Source organism: Carassius auratus, unplaced genomic scaffold (assembly GCF_003368295.1).
Source record: "Carassius auratus strain Wakin unplaced genomic scaffold, ASM336829v1 scaf_tig00214282, whole genome shotgun sequence".
Classification (NCBI taxonomy): domain Eukaryota; kingdom Metazoa; phylum Chordata; class Actinopteri; order Cypriniformes; family Cyprinidae; genus Carassius; species Carassius auratus.
This window is the reverse complement of record NW_020527593.1, coordinates 843,201-862,608: the sequence shown is the minus strand read 5'-3', so window position 1 is coordinate 862,608 and position 19,408 is coordinate 843,201. Positions and strand designations below refer to the sequence as shown.

The window sequence follows — 19,408 nt, the reverse complement described above, 5'->3', positions numbered from 1 at the left end:
AACAGAGATGCCACATAAATATTAAAATCTCCATAGGAGCCAATTTGTGGTCACTGCACTGATGGGAAAATGGGCTCACTGTGTTAAAATTTGTCTCACTTACATACTGGGGTTGTATGCCATTCAGAATTGAACAGGTTGGTTAGATATGTAGCTAGATAGCTAGCTAGCAAGATAGACAGATAGATAGGCTAAGTAAGCAGATTCTTCAATTCCGAATTTAGCACAACCCCGTCACATACACACATATGCAGAACTTGCCTGCAGATAGTGGAGTGATCGTTCCTTCATTTTGGGATCTAGAGGAACCAATGCCTTCTCATATCCTCCTCCACGGGAAGATGGATAGACTTCTCTAGCCTGACTGACCGTCAAGGCCGACCATGTGCTCCTCTTCAGAGAGTGTCCGCTGTCCCCTGCCATGGCTATGTTGTTGCAAGCCAGGCACTCTCCTGGAGGTGGACCCTTAGATTTCCTCAAGGTAAGCTCCTGGATGGCAGCATCCAGGGTCTCATGTCCGGTCGGATACCTGCGTCCCCCCCTGCCTGCACCCACCAGAAAGCTGCTGTCGCTGTCCAGGTTGTCATCGGAGCTCCACCATCCAGCTGTTTTGCTGCGGTGGCGGGAGCTTCGAGACTCATGGCGGGAGTCTCCGCTCTTACTTCGTTCTCGACTCTTGTTCCGACGAGCTGAGCGCGACTGGTGTGTTCCGGAATATTGATGTCCACCACTTTCCTCGCCACTGCTGCGGTGCCCCCTATCTCTGTCCCGGTACTCTCCCCCACGGGTGCCATTAAACTCTCGTTTAGAGGGCGTCTCCAGCGAATGTGATTTGGCAAAGAGACGTTGGACCGAATTCACCAGATGTCGTATGCGACTTGGACTTTCGCTGCGTTGTTCCCCGCTGGGCGTACGTTGGTACTGCAAGGTGTGGAAGCCGTCTGGGTGGAAGGGCAACTGTTTCTCATACTGATCCAGAAGGTTTGGTGGGATACGCTGCATCTTTCCACCATGACCATGGCCGTGCCCTGCCGAAGTTAAACACTCTTCACACGTCGAGTCGTAGGGCTGTGGCTGACTAGGGTGTGAGCGAGGGAAGGTGCCTCCACCAGATGGGACCATGGCAGATGGTTCAGGTGGCCCACCAGGTGGGTAGTAGGGGTGGTCATTGTGCCCCTGGTAGTGGTCGGGGTGGTGCATGTAGTCCCGCGAAGTGTCGCAGTCCTCAGGCATGCAGTAGCAAGGCCCAGAGGAGTGTTGCGACAGACTGCGACTCACCTGATAGCCCTTCCTGGCCGGGGCATGGTGGGCCGTCCGGGCCGAGAGGGGGCGCTGTGGGCGCGACAGGGTTGCGCCGGAGTCAACTACAGAGAGAGGGACAGAAAGGGTACATTTTGATTAGACCGATAAGCAAATGTTAATGTACAGTACATTAAATATCAGCATCATTCTCAAAACACGCTAAACCAACAAGTCCTTTGACTTTTCAGATAAGAAAAGAATGATGTGAAAGAAGGTACTGTTATTTATTTGATATGAGCTTTTATGGAAGTCAACTGGACTAAATTTAAAACTTTAAGAAACAAACCACCAATAAATGGTAAATTTTTCAGTAAATTGTGTAATTTTCCTTTTCAGCGATGTGGTGTTTTGTATTCTAATAACCACCACAAACAAACAGCTAACAATGCAGATCAAGCACGCTGCAATATGTCTAATGTAGCAGAGCTGTCATTGACCCTGAACACACATGAGTGATGGAGGGCAAATGCTGTGCCAAAATGACTTGCTACTTTAATTTGAATCACTCTTTGTTGGAGTGAAACAGTGACTATCTCTCAAAATCTGTTCAACTGGCTCAGTCACATTTCTGCTAATTCAACCATTAATCTAGTTCATGTTCATGACTAATAAATCTGCTTATTGTTTCACAACACAATCTGTGCCCATTTTACGATCTCAATGATAAAATGGGCCAAAAGCCTTAAAGGAAAGATAGCGAAATGGCTTGTGCTTGTCTGGTGTTTGCCATTTATGTGAGCCTGGTCGTTGAAGCAGGTGGCATTTCCAAACACAAGCTATTGCTGACAGATGTTGAGGTGATCATTAGATGGAAATCCGTTAGCCTATTACTTTTAATGAGCTAAATTTGCACAGCTAGCTTGATCCTTTGTGTCATGATCTCTGAGCTCAAAATAGCAGAGTGGTGCTTCACTTTTTGTTAAATATCGAATGCTGTACACCAGCATTGAGAGGTCATTATTTTTCCTGAGGAAGTCACTTAGTGCTTCACAGAAATGAATGACCTTTATAATTTCTATCCCATCCAAAATAAATGTGTCTTTGTTTTGCACACACAACTTTTGTAAATTATCTACTAATTCTGGTAAACTTATGGGGTCCTTTGATAAATGTGGTATTGTATTTTCACATAGTTTCCACTTATTTTGTGCTTCATCAAACACTAAAGCTTGTTTTCATTGAGTACCATAACTAAACTGCTTGCTGTGGTGCCTGAAGCACCTTAATTAAGGAAACTAATGTTTAATATGTAAATGAAACTTAAAAACAGACTTCAGTTTAGTTAAACTTGATGAAAATATTTTTGTTAACTGAAATAAAAACAAAAACTAACATAACTGGGAAAGACAGAAACTAAAATGGCCAATTTTTTTTCTTCTATAGACAGCAATAACACTACATTGTTTTTATTATTATTATTATTATTATTATTATTATTATTATTATTATTATTATTATTATTATTATTATTATTATTATTATTATTATTTTATGTTAACCATTTTTAAATAATACCAGATAGCTGGAATTTGATAGAAGCTAAATAAGTTATTTCAGAGAAAACTAAAACAAAACCTAATAATGATTGAAACTAATGTGCAATAAACAAATGAAAACTAATTAGAAATAAATTAGACAAATTCAAATTATAATACATTTCATTTAGACCTTTTTGATAAGTTGGTTACTGCTGGATTCCCATTCAACATAATAATAATAATAATAATAATAATAATAATAATAATAATAATAATAATAATAATAATAATAATAATAATAATAATACCTTTAAAAATAAATTAATAAAGGAGTGAGAGAAGATGATGCAAAATGCTCTAAACATAATGTTATAAATATATCACATACATGTCTTTTTGATTTCAGAGGGTATCTGATGCGGGTGTACGTATTTGTGTGCATGCATGCGTGTTTGTGAAAAACTGAAATGTTCACAATGTACATCAAGTTGCATGGTGCTGTCACATCTCTCAGCATGAATAACACAGAGTCTGGTGTTTCCTGTAATTTAGTAGAGGCTTCTGTCAATCAATGTCACTCAACACCACTTCAGGTGCCAGCTGGCCCCTGTTTGCCTCCCGTGGCATCATCACACCATCTCCTCCCTGAACCCGAGATGAAAATGCAGATGAAAACAAGAGAGGGCATGAAACCCGTCCCATCATTTCCATTCTCCCTCTCCTTGCCAGCTCAGAGTCTCTCCAGACAATCTCTCTCTCTCTCCATTTCTCCCTCATTCTGACCTACTTCTTTCACTCCGGTTTATGTGGCTGTTGCCTATCTGTCTGTTTCATCACCAGCTGCTTGAAAGTTAGTAAAGGTCTCTTTATTTGTTTCTCTGTTTATCTGTATGTGTTTCTGTCCCTTTCTCACTCTTTAGACTCATAGCTTACTGCCTTTCCTATTTACAAGCAAGAGCCAGCCATATGGAGTCATATGGAACCCTCCATTCACATTTAAACACAAACTAACACCACCACTTCTCCAGCAATTAGGCCAGTGTACTACAGCTAATATAATAGCTCTATAGCCTTTAAGCTGACATGCATTCAAATTGAAGACAAACCATTTAAAGAAAACTGATATTTGCACAAAATGTGTAGGAATGAAATATAAAATATCAATAACATATAAGCAATTTATCAATAATGAAAGTATGTTTATCAAAGTATGTTTACAATTTATCAATAATAAAAGTATGTTAAAAGTATGTATGTGTATTTATACACATACATACATACATACATACACATATATACATATATATATATATATATATATATAACACCGTATTAGTATGGTGTTCGTAATAATCCTTTAGGTGAGTGTGTACATTAAATGCAGCACACATACCTACATACGCGTACTGTTTCACACATAAAAAAAACGAAATTGCAGACGGATTTTGTGTGAAACAGGCGTATGGTTGTTTGCACCTTGTGCAATGTGGAATTAGTTTACAGCTTTCTCAAGCACTTTGTGATGCATTTTGGAAACAGGAAACAGCCCTTGGTCTAATGCACCACCTGTCTTCAGAAACCCGTTCTCAAAGCCTTAATGTTACTTTTAGTCATTATTTTATTTGGGTATCACACATATTCTGAATGCCTTCGGCAGAATTCAGATGAGCCATTTTAATCTAGATTAATCTAGATTAATTCCAAGATTACAGTGAGATTAATCTAGATTAAAAAGTAATCTATGTCTACCTCTAATATATATATATATATATATATATATATATATATATATATAATGTATATAATGGCTTCATAAATGAATAGCAGACAAATAAATTCTGAATAATTCTGCCTGAATACTCGGGTGAAGCTGGAACAGTCCGGAGTTTGCTAGATAACAGTTGAGTCAGGGGATCAGTGCAATATTATACACAGACCTCTAAAGTCACAAGTGTTAAGTGAATGAATGTAAACTTTATGAATGAAAAGAGTGCAAATCAAACACTGAATTGTTGTTGTATCTTTGTGCATCTCTTAGAAATCAGAGCTTTGCAAGAGTAATATAACCTATAATAATACATCATACACGGTCTATTATATGTATATGTTTAAAAGGCAATGATTTAAACCTTAGGCTATGATACAATACGAATGAATGGATTAAGCACAGTGCGCTCACCAATCAAACAGCCGCGCTGCGCGTCTCGATGAATTAACACAACATACTTGTTCAGTGATAACTATGAAAAATAAAAGATGGCCAAAACGGTCTTATCAACGTTGTATCCGAATGCAGATATGATATGGGGTATTGTGAAGAGGAAGATAAGTAACATCTGGCAAATAATACAAAGGAGCTGAAGGCCGCTATCAAAGCAACCTGGGCTTCAATAACACCTCAGCAGTGCCACAGGCTGATCGCCTCAAAAAAAAAAACTCAGTATTTCAGTTTGTGTGCAATGAATCTAGAATATAATATAAGTTAGCTTTTTTTAATTAAATTACAAAAAATAAATATCTTTCCCACGATATTCAAATTTTTGGGGATGTACCTGTAGTCAGTATATGTACAGTATTTTATTTTGGGATCCTACAGTATGCAAATATTAGTCTATCCTTTTTATGTGGTCAGTTATAATAGCATCAGTGTGTGGGTTAACAGACTGAGGGCTGCCAGGTCTGTAAAAAAAAAAAAAAAAAAAACATTTTGTTAGCTGGCTCCAGTATTAGAGGATATAATACAGTTTACGAGTCATGAAAATAATGACAATAATATCAGTCAGCAGCACATTGCTATGGGTCTTTATTACATATACGAGTGTAGATTCCAAATTCTGCCGTCAGTGTTGGTGAACATTATTTAAATCAAACTGAATTCAGCACAGAGACAATGCTAGTGATGTAAGACTTCCGCACAACTAGCTAAGAATGCACACTCTGTCCTATTAATAGCTCCAGCAATTGTGTCTTTTGCTAAATCATTCATGCTAATACAAAAGAGCAGATATGTCCCAGGCTTTTCCAGAACGTTATCTTATTCTCACATAACCTTATGCACATTTGTTCCCAGCGATGGCCCCATTCAGCCCTAAGAGCATGTAGAGATATATCTCGTTAAATATTTAGAATTGTTCAACGAGGCTTTGTTAATTTTCTGTAATTGGACTGGGAGGTTGTCATTACGGATGTGAGAACATTGCAGAGCTGATAGGAGAAAATTGGATTCACTTTAGGCCTATAAAAAGCAGATAGAGAGACAGAACAGGAGAGGAAAACATAGCAATGGTCATTATTTGCCCTGGAGAATTATTGTTTTTTTTTTTTTTTTTTTTTTACAGCAAAGGCTGTGCACTAACATCCTGAAACCCCCAAGCCATGCAAAGCAATGATTTCTGCATGGAAATGCACTTTTCACAAGCACGGTTGGATGAATTAATGAATTTATGGATAAAGAGGTATATATGGAAATTATGATGTGTTTTGTGTACAATATGTTGAGGATGTGAGAAATTTTCATATGACAATCAGTGATTAGTTAGTGAAATGTTATTCCAACCCTTGGGTGGGTAAACAAAAAAAAGGATGCATAGCTGCATTTCGTGGCTCAGTCCTTCTGTCGTGCATACATAAGGACTGCAAGCTTTTACATACATTTTGAATGAGATTTTATTGAGAAACATGCTTTCATAACCTCGTTCTAGTCACATATAGCTGGTCTTTACAGAGCAAGCTATTGAAAAATGCAAATAAGCTCCATAGAGATAAATGTGGTTTTATTAACAAAGTTCGGGAGAAGCACGATCAGATAATCATCCAATTTGGTACAGGTGCATCTCGTTTAGCTAATCATCTTATAGCACGCACGCGTATATATATCCAGTCTTCCTACCTCCTGTCCCACGACAGTTTTTCGGCATAGACCGTCTGTCAGCATTCGGTTCGCTCTGTCAGCATTCGGTTCGCGCTGTCCGTCATCTTATCACAGGCCCAATCTTCCTTCCGACGAAGATATCTATCCGCCGAACACCAACAAGCGTCATCGGTCAGCTGCTCTTCTCGCCAAGCCACACGTTGTGGCCAAAAGCTCGTGCAAATCCTTGAGCTCGCCTCACTCGGCAACACGATTTTCTCGCCAGGACCGGGCTCTATTATAATGCTGGATCGCAGCCGTGCTCCAGTTCTCCCCGCAGTAAACCTCTCTCGCTTTTTCTGCCGTGTCGCAGTTCGATGCTGCCTCCACTAGAGGTGTGCGATACCGCTAGATTTGGTATCGATCCGATACCAAGTAAATACAGGGCCAGTATCGCCGATACCGATACCAATATCGATACTTTTTAATAATTAAGGTGGATGCGTCTTCAACCTAAATCTAAATGAATTTTCATTTGCATTTTGGGTTATTAATCAGTACTACGAAAGCTTTTGTTCAGAAACAACTTTTGGTTACTTCTGATTTATTTAAATAAACAAAGTTACAAAATGATTACTTCACAAATATAAAAAATGTAAAAACAAATTCTCTTTTCAAGTAGCATGTTAATAAAAAAATGTTTCTCCTCTTGTGCACTTCTTTTCAGGATTGTTTTCTTAAAGTCACAACGTTTTACTTCACAATTGTAAAACAAATTCTCCTTATACAAAATTCCTGAAGCCGACATCTTCCACTATGGAAAGAGGCTGCAGGTCCTTCACAATCATTTCTGATAGGCGCCTTGTAATATCCACTGCTCTTGGAGAATCAGTTATTGATAAAATAATAAAAAATAATTAATTCTGGTGCACATCTAGGTGAAGTTTAAATATAGAAACTAGTATCCCTTTCACAGCTAACACAAAAAGGGTAGATCGGCCTGAAAATACAGCCATACAACGCTCTTCTTTCTCTCCGCCTCTGACTGACTGCTGTTAGAAATGCGCGGCTGAGCGGTGCGCGCGCCTGACTGCTGGTGGTAGCGCTAGTGGTGAGTCACGTGACGGTACAACACAGGAGAGGGGGCGGAGAGCAGTGTCGAGCACGAGCAGCACTCTTAGAGCTTGCTCTGCTCTGTGACAGCAGCAGCATTTTGACAAACACGGCCAGGTGGCAAAACGAGAGAAACTGAAACTTAAGTATCGATATTTTCCCGTTGGTATCGATCAATACCGATACCAACGTTGGTATCGATATTATCGATATTAGTATCGATCTGCCCACCTCTAGCCTCCACTAGCGGCGAAGACCGTGCGTTGTTGTAGTGGCATGTCGTTCGTGAAAGAATCGTTTTTTCGAATGAATCTTCTAGGCGAACGAATCTTTCTCGGTTTACACTCATTCATGAAGAATTTTTCAGAGTTGTCATCCACAATGAGCGAGTTTCATATGAGTCTCAGAGATCGAGAGCTCTCATTCGTGAACGAAAGGACTAAACCGGTATACATGTCGAGTTGATTAAACAGATACATGTCGTTCGTAAACGCAAGGAACTCTTATCAATTTTGTTAAGATGAGAGTAAACCGGGTCAGTTAGCCATTTAGCATGTCAATCTTGCAAAATGTAAAGCGCAGTTATAGGTACTGTGCACATATTGTTTACATATTTAGCATACAAAAGATAAATTCCACGTTTAATCCCCGATTTATGAACGTGAATATATAGATCAATATATGAACCGTCTGACCAAACAATTAAAATGCTAATCATGCAAGAAAACCTCGTGATTTGCTCATCTGAACAATTTAAATAGACGTTATATATAGAATGCGCTTATGAAGACGCCAAAATTTGTTAAACGGCGTTATGACTTAACTCTGTCCGATGACGATGCCACTTTTTAACCACGAAGCAAAGGCTTTTTGCAGAGTTGTCATCCACACCGAAATGTCTAAAGACATTACATTTGCTTTACTGTGCATGTTTAAACCTCACTGAGATGATACAGACATAAGTTTCATGCAATTATTCCGGCAGGAATCAATTATTTAGGGACATATTTCACCATTTACTGGCATGATTATTCAGAATTTTTCACCCTACTGCCTCGTGTTTGGCTGCAGAACAACAAGTGTGAGTAAATTTTCTATCGTCTTTTTAGGACTGTTATATGAAAAGCATGCAAAGTAAATGTCTTTAGAAACGGCTTGAATTTGAATTACTGCAATTAACGTTACTGCTATAGACATGTCTATTGGTACAATGGTTTATAAAACTAAACATGCTACATTGTTTCAAAGCCTCTATTTTCACAGTCCATACTACAACAGGAAAACAGCATCCCAAATTTATCTGCTCCGGAGGCTGTTTAAAAGGGCCCGAAGGCCAAAACAAGAGGAAAAGATGCTTTTCCAACAGGACCGTATTAATTCAGACAAGGTTTGAGCAATTGTCAAATCAGCCAACAACTACAGCAGCCAAAGCAAGCATGAAGCTACTTTTACTTGCAACACGGGCCTGCACATCTCAGTATTTCCATCCTGTTACTTCTGCTAGCAGTGCAGGCTACACAGGTTCTTCAAGACATCACACACCCCAGCCCCTTCCCACGACCCACAGCTACAGCAGCTGAAGCAAACGTGAGGCCGCCTCCATTCGTAAACGCGCCCTCAACTCTTCCGCTCCCTCATGCTACTAACCATTTTTCTGTTCAGTGGCCTCCAGCTCCAGATTTGCCAGAAGGCAGAGGGTACCAAGACCTATTATTGGTCAGGCCGATTATTTTATTTATTTATATATCTATCTCGAACCCTCTTCAGCCAACCCCTCTAACGCCAGCTCATCCCCTTTCACTAAAACTCCTAATCTACCATAGCTAACTCTCCTAACATGCCCTATCTATCTGTAATGGTCAATCCTCACTTCAGCCATCCTTCCGCAGGAGCTTTCTCTGTATCTCCCCACCGCCGCTGCATTGTCCGCTCCCGCAGGAGCCTTCTCTATATCTCCCCACCGCCGCAGTATTGTCCGCTCCTGCAGGAGCCTTTTCTGTTTTTTCCTCACTGCCGCAGCAGTCTCCGCTTCCGCAGGAGCCTCTACCTATATTTCACCACTGCCGCAGCAGTGTCTGCTCCCGCAGGAGCCTCTACCTATATTTCACCACTGCCGCAGCAGTGTCTGCTCCCGCAGGAGCCTCTACCTATATTTCAACACTGCCGCAGCAGTTTCTTCTCCCGCAGGAGCCTCTACCTATATTTCACCACTGCCGCAGCAGTGTCTGCTCCCGCAGGAGCCTCTACCTATATTTCACCACTGCCGCAGCAGTTTCTTCTCCCGCAGGAGCCTCTACCTATATTTCACCACTGCCGCAGCAGTGTCTGCTCCCGCAGGAGCCTCTACCTATATTTCACCACTGCCATAGCAGTGTCTGCTCCCGCAGGAGCCCTTTCCATCCTTCCCTACTGCCGCAATTCTCGCTGCCGCAAGAGCCTCAAAAAAATAAATAAATAAATAAATAAATAAATAAATAAATAAAAATATATATTTTATGTCCATTCTCCAATTCAACCTCATCAGGCTCGCTTTTGTCTAACTCCGGAACGCCCAATCTAAATTCACGATGGACCCTCATTTCATCAACGACTCTGGTTTAAAAAAAAAAAAAAAAAAAAAAAAAAAAAAATTAATCGAGTAACAAAATGTGTTGTTGCTTAATTATACTGATGTGCGCATGCACAGTAAATCTGATGGGTAGGATAAAATGTCAGGACCCCGGACCTTTATTTAGTCGGGTTGACGTACCTTTTCAGTTCTGTGTATGTGATGTGACGCTAGTTTTACTTAAAGTCAAATGCTCATGAACTGACTGTCAGAGCAGTTCTGGAGATGTTGTTCATGTGTTCAAGTCCTCATTTAGTGAGACAGCAGACGCAGAAATTACCGTGAGAGTAATGCGCGCTTCAGTGTGTGTGTGAAAAAGGAAGTCGCGCTCCTGCTCCATTCATTAACAGAGACACACAGAACATGCAGGATTTACATTTAAACACTGTTCCGTCTTAATATTTAGAGATATTAATTCGTGAATCGGATGTAAGTGCAATTACCTATTTTGATTAATTCATTCAAAAAAAAAAAAAAGAACTTGCGAAAGAACCCGACGTGAGATTTAGAATAAATTAAAAGAGGCTTCGAAGCAGAGGAATTTGCCTACATCATTTTTGTAATCGCGTTACTCGAGGAATCGTTTCAGCCCTAATCTTAAGCAGCTCAAAAGGGGCCTCTCACATAATCCGATAGATGCCCTCGGTTGTTGTTCATCAGACATTTAAAAAAAAAAAAAAAAAAAAAAAAAAAAAAAAAAAAAAACTTTATATATTCCTCCTTAAATCATGTTGTGTACTTGAATAATAGAAGCCTCTCAGTTATTGTTTCTTCGGCCAAAGTAAGGGCCCTCCAGCCATCGTTACAATCTCCTTGCCTATTTCAGCATCGGACAGGGCTCTCCCTTCCGGTGCAGCTGGGCAGTGGCTCCCTTCGGTCGCAGTGTGAGCCTTTCATCTGTCATTGAGTTGCGCTGCGCGCTCAGCGGCAGATGGGGGTATCCCTCCCGGTGCAGCAGAGCCACAGGCCCCCTTCGGTCGTTGTGACAGCCCTCCATCCGATGCATCAAATTAAGCCGCTTATACAGTCGCAAGGGGGACTCTCCCTTCCGGTGCAGCAGAGCCGCAGCTCCCTTCGGACGCAGCGAGAGTCCCTCCATCAGTCGCGTTTTCTTGTCTACTCCGTATCGGACGGGGCTCCCCTACCGGTGCAGCAGACCCACGGCTCCCTTCGGTCGCAGGGTGAACCCCCCGTCTGAGTTATGTTGCATGCTCAAGGGCGGACCGGGATCTCCCTCCCGGGGGAACACAGCCGCTGGCTCCCTTCGGTCGCAGCAGGAGCCCTCCATCCGATGCATCAAACCGTTCCTCGAATCTTCTTGCCTATTCTGCATCTGATGGGGCTCTCCCTTCCGGTGCAGCAGACCCACGGCTCCCTTCGGTCGCAGGGTGAACCCCCCGTCTGAGTTATGTTGCATGCTCAAGGGCGGATAGGGTTCTCCCTCCCGGGGGAATAGAGCTGCTGGCTCCCTTCGGTCGCAGTGAGAGCCCTCCATCAGACGCATCAAGCCATGCCTCGCATCGCAAGGGGGACTCGCCTTTCCGGTGCAGCAGAGCCGCAGCTCCCTTCGGACGCAGCAAAAGTCCCTCCAACAGTCGTATTCTAGTTAGCGTCAATCAGGGCTCTCCCCTCCGGGGCAGCACTCCTGCTGCAGAGTTGCGAACCCCCTACGGAGGCTGGGAGAACCCTCAGAGGCAAAAAACCGTGCCTCCATAAACCCGCAATGGGGGACTCCCCCTTCCGGTGCAGCAGAGCCGCAGCTCCCTTCGGATGCAGCGGGAGTCCCTCCAACAGTCGCGTCTCTTTGCCTTCTCAGCATCGGACTAGGGCTCCTCTTCCGGTGCAGCAGACCCACAGCTCCCTTCGGTCGCAGTGTGAACCCCCCATCTGAGTTATGTTGCATGCTCCACGATGGCTAGGGATCTCCCTCCCGATGGGGTACAGCCGCTGGCTCCCTTCGGTTGCATTAGGAGCCCTTCATCCGACGCGCCAAACCGCGGCTCGAATCTCATTGCCTATTTAGCATCTGACGGGGCTCTCCCTTCTGGTGCAGCAGACCCACGGCTCCCTTCGGTCGCAGTGTGAACCCCCCGTCCGAGTTATGTTGCATACTCTATGGCGGCCAGGGATCTCCCTCCCGATGGGATACAGTCGCTGGCTCCCTTCAGTCGCAGTGAGAGCCCTCCATCAGATGCAACAAACCGCGCCTCGTACTCAGCCGCAAGAGGGACTCTCACTTCCGGTGCAGCAGAGCCGCAGCTCCCTTTCGGAGGCAGCAAGAGTCCCTCATTTCTTGATATCTGGCATTGTGCTCCTCCCATAAGCGGCATGGAGGGCTCGCTGGTAAGACGTTGCGAGCCGCAGCTCTCGTCGAACACTGCACGGGCTCTCCAGGTCGCTCTGCATTTTCTTCCCAACACGCATATTTTGGGGGGCAACTAAATTTTATCTCTCTGGCTGCTGTCCTATGGCTTTAAGCTTCTTTTGGGGAGTTATTTGGGTTCGGGCTATGCTCCGGGCCCGGACCCCTCCCCCAGGACAGCACGCCAAAATATGCCTACTATTTGCCTTCAGATTAGATGTAAGGGTGAACTCGTGAAATGTGGTTTTATTAACAAAGTTCGGGAGAAGCACGATCAGATAATCATCCAATTTGGTACAGGTGCATCTCGTTTAGCTAATCATCTTATAGCACGCACGCGTATATATATCCAGTCTTCCTACCTCCTGTCCCACGACAGTTTTTCGGCAACCCTCCTCCACCCCAACTCCTCACTTCTAATCTATTTATCCCAAATTGGGATAGGGGGAGTTATTTGGGTTCGGGCTATGCTCCGGGCCCGGACCCCTCCCCCAGGACAGCACGCCAAAATATGCCTACTATTTGCCTTCAGATTAGATGTAAGGGTGAACTCGTGAAAAAAAGAATGACAAGGGGATGCAGACAATGGGTATATTCTGGTTGACATTCCAGTAGCATTTGCATGGGTACAATGGTATTAGCGTGTGTTGGTTTTCAAGTTCTGACTGCAATTCTGCTACAGTAAATGACCAGCAAGTGATATTTAGGCTGGAAACATCACAGTGTTTTAAGAACAAATTATTTTAAGGAATAGTTTACCTCAAAATTCAAAGAATCATCATCATTTACTTATCATCATGTTGTTGTAAACCTAAATGGCCTTTTATGTAGAACACAAAATGAGAAATGCAATAAAATGTACTGACAATTTTTCATATAATGACAATAAATAAGGGTCTGGGTTGTCATCTATTGAGCTCCATTATGATAAAAATACAAAATGGCTTTATTTTCATTAATGCCACTTTTTTATTGAAAAGAGTGACTTTCTTCATGGTATTCTACTTTTTGTATTGTCTAAGAAATTTGCTGCATGCAGTAACATCAGCATGAATAGATTTTATTCGAGAACTTAATTGAAAATATTATTTAACATCAACGAATCAGCCTAAAAACATCAGGTTACACCAACACAACTGAATCTACAGGTTATATCAGGTAGAAATATTTCTGTAAGGTAGCGCTTGCTGCAGTCTTTACAGTGTATACAGAAGAAAAGGGTTATGTTTGGATGAAAATGCAGACTGAGTAAATGATGACCGAAGTCATCAATTCTGTGCACACACAAGTACAGCATTTGTATCCTGTGTGTGGACTCAGACAGACCATTACACGCATACACTCCTCACAGGTGAAGGGTTTTGATATGATTTCTCTCTAAATCCCCGCCTTGCAAAGGGATAAGCTCTTGCCTCATCCCTTCCCCAGCCCGCTCTATCCTTCACCTCCAGATGGACACTAACAGATAAATGAGAATTCACACCCTCAGGGCAATATCTCTGTTGCGTCTCCCGCTCTTTCTTCTCCTTCTCTACAGGTGAGGCTGCCTGCTCCTGAGAAGGACAGGCTTTGAGATCCTGTTCTTCCCAGGAAGAGGGCCTTTCTAAAATGGGTACAATTGTGAGTGATTGAAATTAAGGGTCAAAAAGGTAAAGGACTAGAATCACATGACCTATTCTTGTATGAAACAGAATATTGGAGTTAAGGACAAATTCAATACAAGTTGAGCTTCATCTATAGCATTTGTGGCATCATTTCCACAAGAAAAACAAACATTAAGGTAATGGTAAAGTACTCAAATGGAGCTGATTTTTGAATGACATGAAAGCAGAATTGTGAAGCTTATAATTTTTTACAAAACCAAATACTGTATATTAATTTTAGTGTTAAAAACTGTATATTATTTGAGCCGTTAAAGAAGTTTTAAACATTTTAGGGTTTGATGTTTTGGACTGGATCAAATTGAATGTTACGTCACATTACAACTAAATTCATGTTAACACACTTATTATTCACATCTAGCAGCTATTTTATTACATTTTTTGAATATATATATATATATATATATATATATATATATATATATATATATATATATATATATATATATATATATATATTATTATTTTTTTTTTTTTTTTTTTTTTTTTTGACAGTAAAGACATTTACAAAAGATTTCAAATACCGGACTTTTAAGAAGAGGAGGAACAGTTGAAAAACTATTTCAGTGGTGATCAACAATCTACTCCAAACACTGTCAATTGAGCTAAACGTAACCCAGAATATTCCTTTAATGCCGTCCAAGTAAACAGTTTCATCAAACCCTCTGGCAGATTTTACATCTAAAAATAGGAGGGAAAAAAAGTTCAAAAAGAACTGATTCATCTTTTTTAGCAGCTCCCCTCCTCCTTTCCATCTTTCAGTGCCTCAAGTCATCGGCAGCCCGGAGCTCAATATGAGAGAGGATGGAGCAATTTATCAATCGTACTCCAGACAGACTATCAAAGTGAGAAGAAAAGTGAACATTTCTGCTTCTCTGAAGTCTAACGCCTCACCATTTCACATGACTAATTTTGTGCCTTCCTCTCAAAAATGCTATATCTAATACAACATATTCCTCCTTTCTAGAGACATAAAGAGAGAAAATAGGGGAAGGGTTGAGCGAGTGCATGCCCAACCCCCTCTGGTCCCTCACTCGGGGAGGTAGAGAGAAAAGACGAGGCTCCCGAAGAAAAACGGGAAGAGCGGAGACATTGAAGGACAAAATGGAAGGTCAAAAACTAGGCGTAGAGAAAATGGAGGGAGAGTACAGTGAAAAGATGTGGAGGGGATGAACAGGAACATGCATCGGTAATACCAGAGATAGATATCACACTCATCCGCGTGGAGATGTGTGGTTGATACCAAACTTACAGTAGATGGATCATCCATTTCTACTGATATTTATGAGCATCGTGAGGCTACAAAGAGAAATAAATCACAATCTCGGCAAAGCGTAAGACACAAAATGGCAAAGAAAGGCATGTTATTGTGAGTACGTGATGTGACGAGACTATCGAACTCGCCCACAATCACGTGAGCGGCCCGTTTTGACTCTCTTTGATCTAATAGCCTGTTCTAGGTTTGTGCTTTGGTACAGAGATGTTGAATATTCATACAAACATAACCTCTCTTTCATCCTCTCAGTCATTCTTTTCATTTCTATCGCTCTCACACACCAGCCCAGAGAGTACAATAAGCCCAGGTGCTCATGTGTTAATGGATGTTATGCTCATTATTCATGTTACGGGCCCATGCACCATTAGTACTGTGAGTAGGACAGAGGGTTGAGAGGGATTTAAACAGCTTTCTGCTCTTTTTACTGACTGCTTTACTGAGCAAACACTGGTTTAGCGGTGCTCGTACGAGGACTCTGAGCCACATCACCTCTCTGACGGTGGGGGATGGAATTGGACCATCTTATGCTATTCAAATTTATGCCATCAATGCCGCCGAAGCCCAGGGAAGCATGTTCTTCTGCACACATGTTCGCAAGCAAACCCAAAGCTGTGTGTTGCAAGGCTACACCATTAACTAGGTTATTTCATCTACAACAGGGATCATTTTCATAATGATTTCGCATTGGTTTTTGCCAGTTTGATTGCGTCCCGCTGGTCAGGCTGAAGGAGATCGTCCTTTCAGTGCAGGAAGCAGCTGCTTGGCTTTGAAGTCATACTGAAGTATGACCGTTAAGTTGGTAGAAAACTGCCAAGACAGCATGAGATGGATGCTCATTGAATGTGAGATTGCACTTGTGTATTGGATCAGAGTCTTCTGATGTATTTACGCTGGCAGTAGAGGAAACTGAAATGGCAGATGGCAAGTGTTTTTTTGGGAAAAAATAAACTGGTCAGTTTCTCATCATCTATCTGAACTGAACGACAGCAAAAAGACACAAGCGCAATGGTGTAAAAACCAGGCCTGCATTGTTGAGGTTCACCAAAAAAAAAAAAAAAAAAAAAACATTAAAGACACCATTAAATTGTCTGATGAACAGTTTTATATCCTTTCTACATATTCTTCCTACTGAAACCGGAAGTATGAGTGAAAAAAAAGAAAACTTCTTTCTCTCAGAATTTTTCATCTATCTATCTGTCCGTCCCTCCGTCTAGAAGCAGTCAGTCCGAACCTTATAATTTATTTTAAGTAAAGTATAATCAGTAAACTATAACCTGTAATCATTTTTATTAATTATATTTTATTAGAATTATTCATATTTTAAAGAAAGTAAAATAAATAAAAAGCACAACAAATAAGTGGCAGACAATTCTATACTATTTTATAAATAAATAGTAATTTAATAAAAAAAATTACTTTTAGTTAGTGTTAAAATGAGTATGCACCATTAAATATTGATATTATGATTTAAATATAATTGCATTATATATATATATATATATATATATATATATATATATATATATATATATATATATATATATATATATATATATATATATATATATATATATAAATGTATTTACAACTATAATATCATCTAATAAATCAGATATAGTTGCAATATAAATGGCTACAAAGGTACAACATTGTGATCTTTAATTCTCTCATACACAAAGACACATGAACAGTGGTTGCTCAGACATGCCAGTAGTGTATATTAATGAATAACTGCAGTAAAATAATTGCTGCAATTTGCTCTCATGGCAGCCATGCCAAATTACCAGAGCAGCAGCTCGGTTATACCATCTAAATAAAAATAAATTGCGACAACTGGTTCAGTTGGCTAATGACCAGCCTGACAGATGATCCTTGTAATCATTCTTGTTCATATCAATCTGTTGTCTTCAGGCGGGGGACAACAGATATCTGGCGTGCAGTTCAGATCTGTCACATTGTGTGAAGTACACCAAGATGACGCTGATGGCGGACACTCTCTCATCCTCACTACTGTGCTTTATTGACATGACAAACAACAGACCATTTTTTATATGGCCACAGTGTTTGCAGCTATAACTGCTGAAAAAACTAAACACCGATGTCCAGTGTGAAAAGCGACAGTCAATAGATGCATGGATGAACATGAAAATGCGAGTAAAAAGTCATCATGCATTTGTACATAACCATGATTGAAAACAGAGTCACAGAGCAGAAACAACAGGGTATTTCAATGTGATCTAATTAGCAGACAGACCACTGTATTAATGAGCTGACAGACTACACATAAATAACTAACCTAAACATCAGTATTACACCAGACCCAGCTTACTGGAACACAATTAGAAATGCAGGTCATATCTGTAATACAACAGCATTGTGTCAATGATCCTTTAATTTTTCTGACCATCGACACAATATATTAAATAACACTTTATTAATATAGACTATATATATATATATATATATATATATATATATATATATATATATATATATATATATATATATATATATATATATATATATATATATATTCCAGTACAAAATCATGCATCTTAAACCCAGACAAATCACCCATTATCCAAATTAATAGCAATTTTGTAATATTGTAAATTAAGCTAACATGTCTTATTCACTAATAACTTCACAAATAATTAATTTGCAAAGAAAAAGTATTTATTTTTTGTTCTTGCCTTAGTTTTAACGATGGTGCATGCAGATTATTGTTAATTTAGAAATTCCTTTTCAAAAAATTATATATTTGAAACAAATTTGCTTAACAAATACTTTTTATTTATTTATATTTGACTTTTTTTTTTTTTTTTATTATTATTATCTATAGTTTGGTTTCACAAAATTCACTGTTAATTCTAGAGCAAATGTTTTAACGAATCATAATTTCTGTGTGAAAACTTGGATGTCCCTTGAGCACCAAAGAGCATAAGAGACTTATTTCAAAAACACACAATCTTAAAAACTACAAACATTTAAAAGATACATGTACATCAGTGTATAGTATTCAAACTCGTTGCCATTATTTTCAGTGTGAATTTGCTTCCTTATGCAAATGATTCTATTTGCATTTAAAATCTTTAAACAGATGCTTGTGTCTATTGATCATGGCAGAAGTGATGATTATCAGATGGTTGCAAAGATCATTATAACCACATATATCAAGACATGGTTTAGTCAAGCACTTTCAGCTCATTACAGAGCTGATTCAGGTGGCTGGATTGCAGTGGAGGAGCATTAAAGTTACAGTTGCTGTTGTGATTTTGGTAATAATAATTAAAAAGGAAAACTCAGTTTACCCAATGAATTCATCAGTGCTGCTTATTTCCATGCAAAAGATATCTGATAGCTTGAGTTCAATAATGAAAATCAAAAGACTTGCAGATGTGCTCCATTTGAAACTCGGTCCATTCATTTTGATATGATAAAAAAAAAAAAAATCTCTAGCTTTTCCCAACACATTTTATCTGAAGCAATATCACGTTGTGTTTGGCTGTGCATGCTTGCAGCTTAGAGAGAACAATGCTGGTGTTAAGAGAGAAAATGAAGATTTATTAAGGGACGCAGGCCGTTTGAGGTGTGCTCAGCCCTCTAAGCCTCATGGAGAACAGGAAGAACTGTTTCCACATGTCAGCATAAGAAATCCAGTTACAATCTGACAGTGGGAGTGATTGCCAGTGGCAGTGAGCAGACACTAAAGTTTGGCATTTTGAAACTTTTGGAGAGGATGTGATTACTGAACATCT

General features: G+C 40.3%; 1 protein-coding gene across 1 annotated transcript in view; it reads right to left on the bottom strand.

The window, feature by feature from the left end:
- Positions 1 to 19,408, bottom strand: part of LOC113091754 (disks large-associated protein 3-like) — a 121,858-nt gene that overhangs the window by 16,490 nt on the left and 85,960 nt on the right. The window contains exon 3 of the mRNA XM_026257384.1: positions 262 to 1,364. Coding sequence (XP_026113169.1) covers positions 262 to 1,233 — 972 coding nt within the window. The 5' untranslated portion in view covers positions 1,234 to 1,364. The remainder of the gene's footprint in view (positions 1 to 261; positions 1,365 to 19,408) is intronic.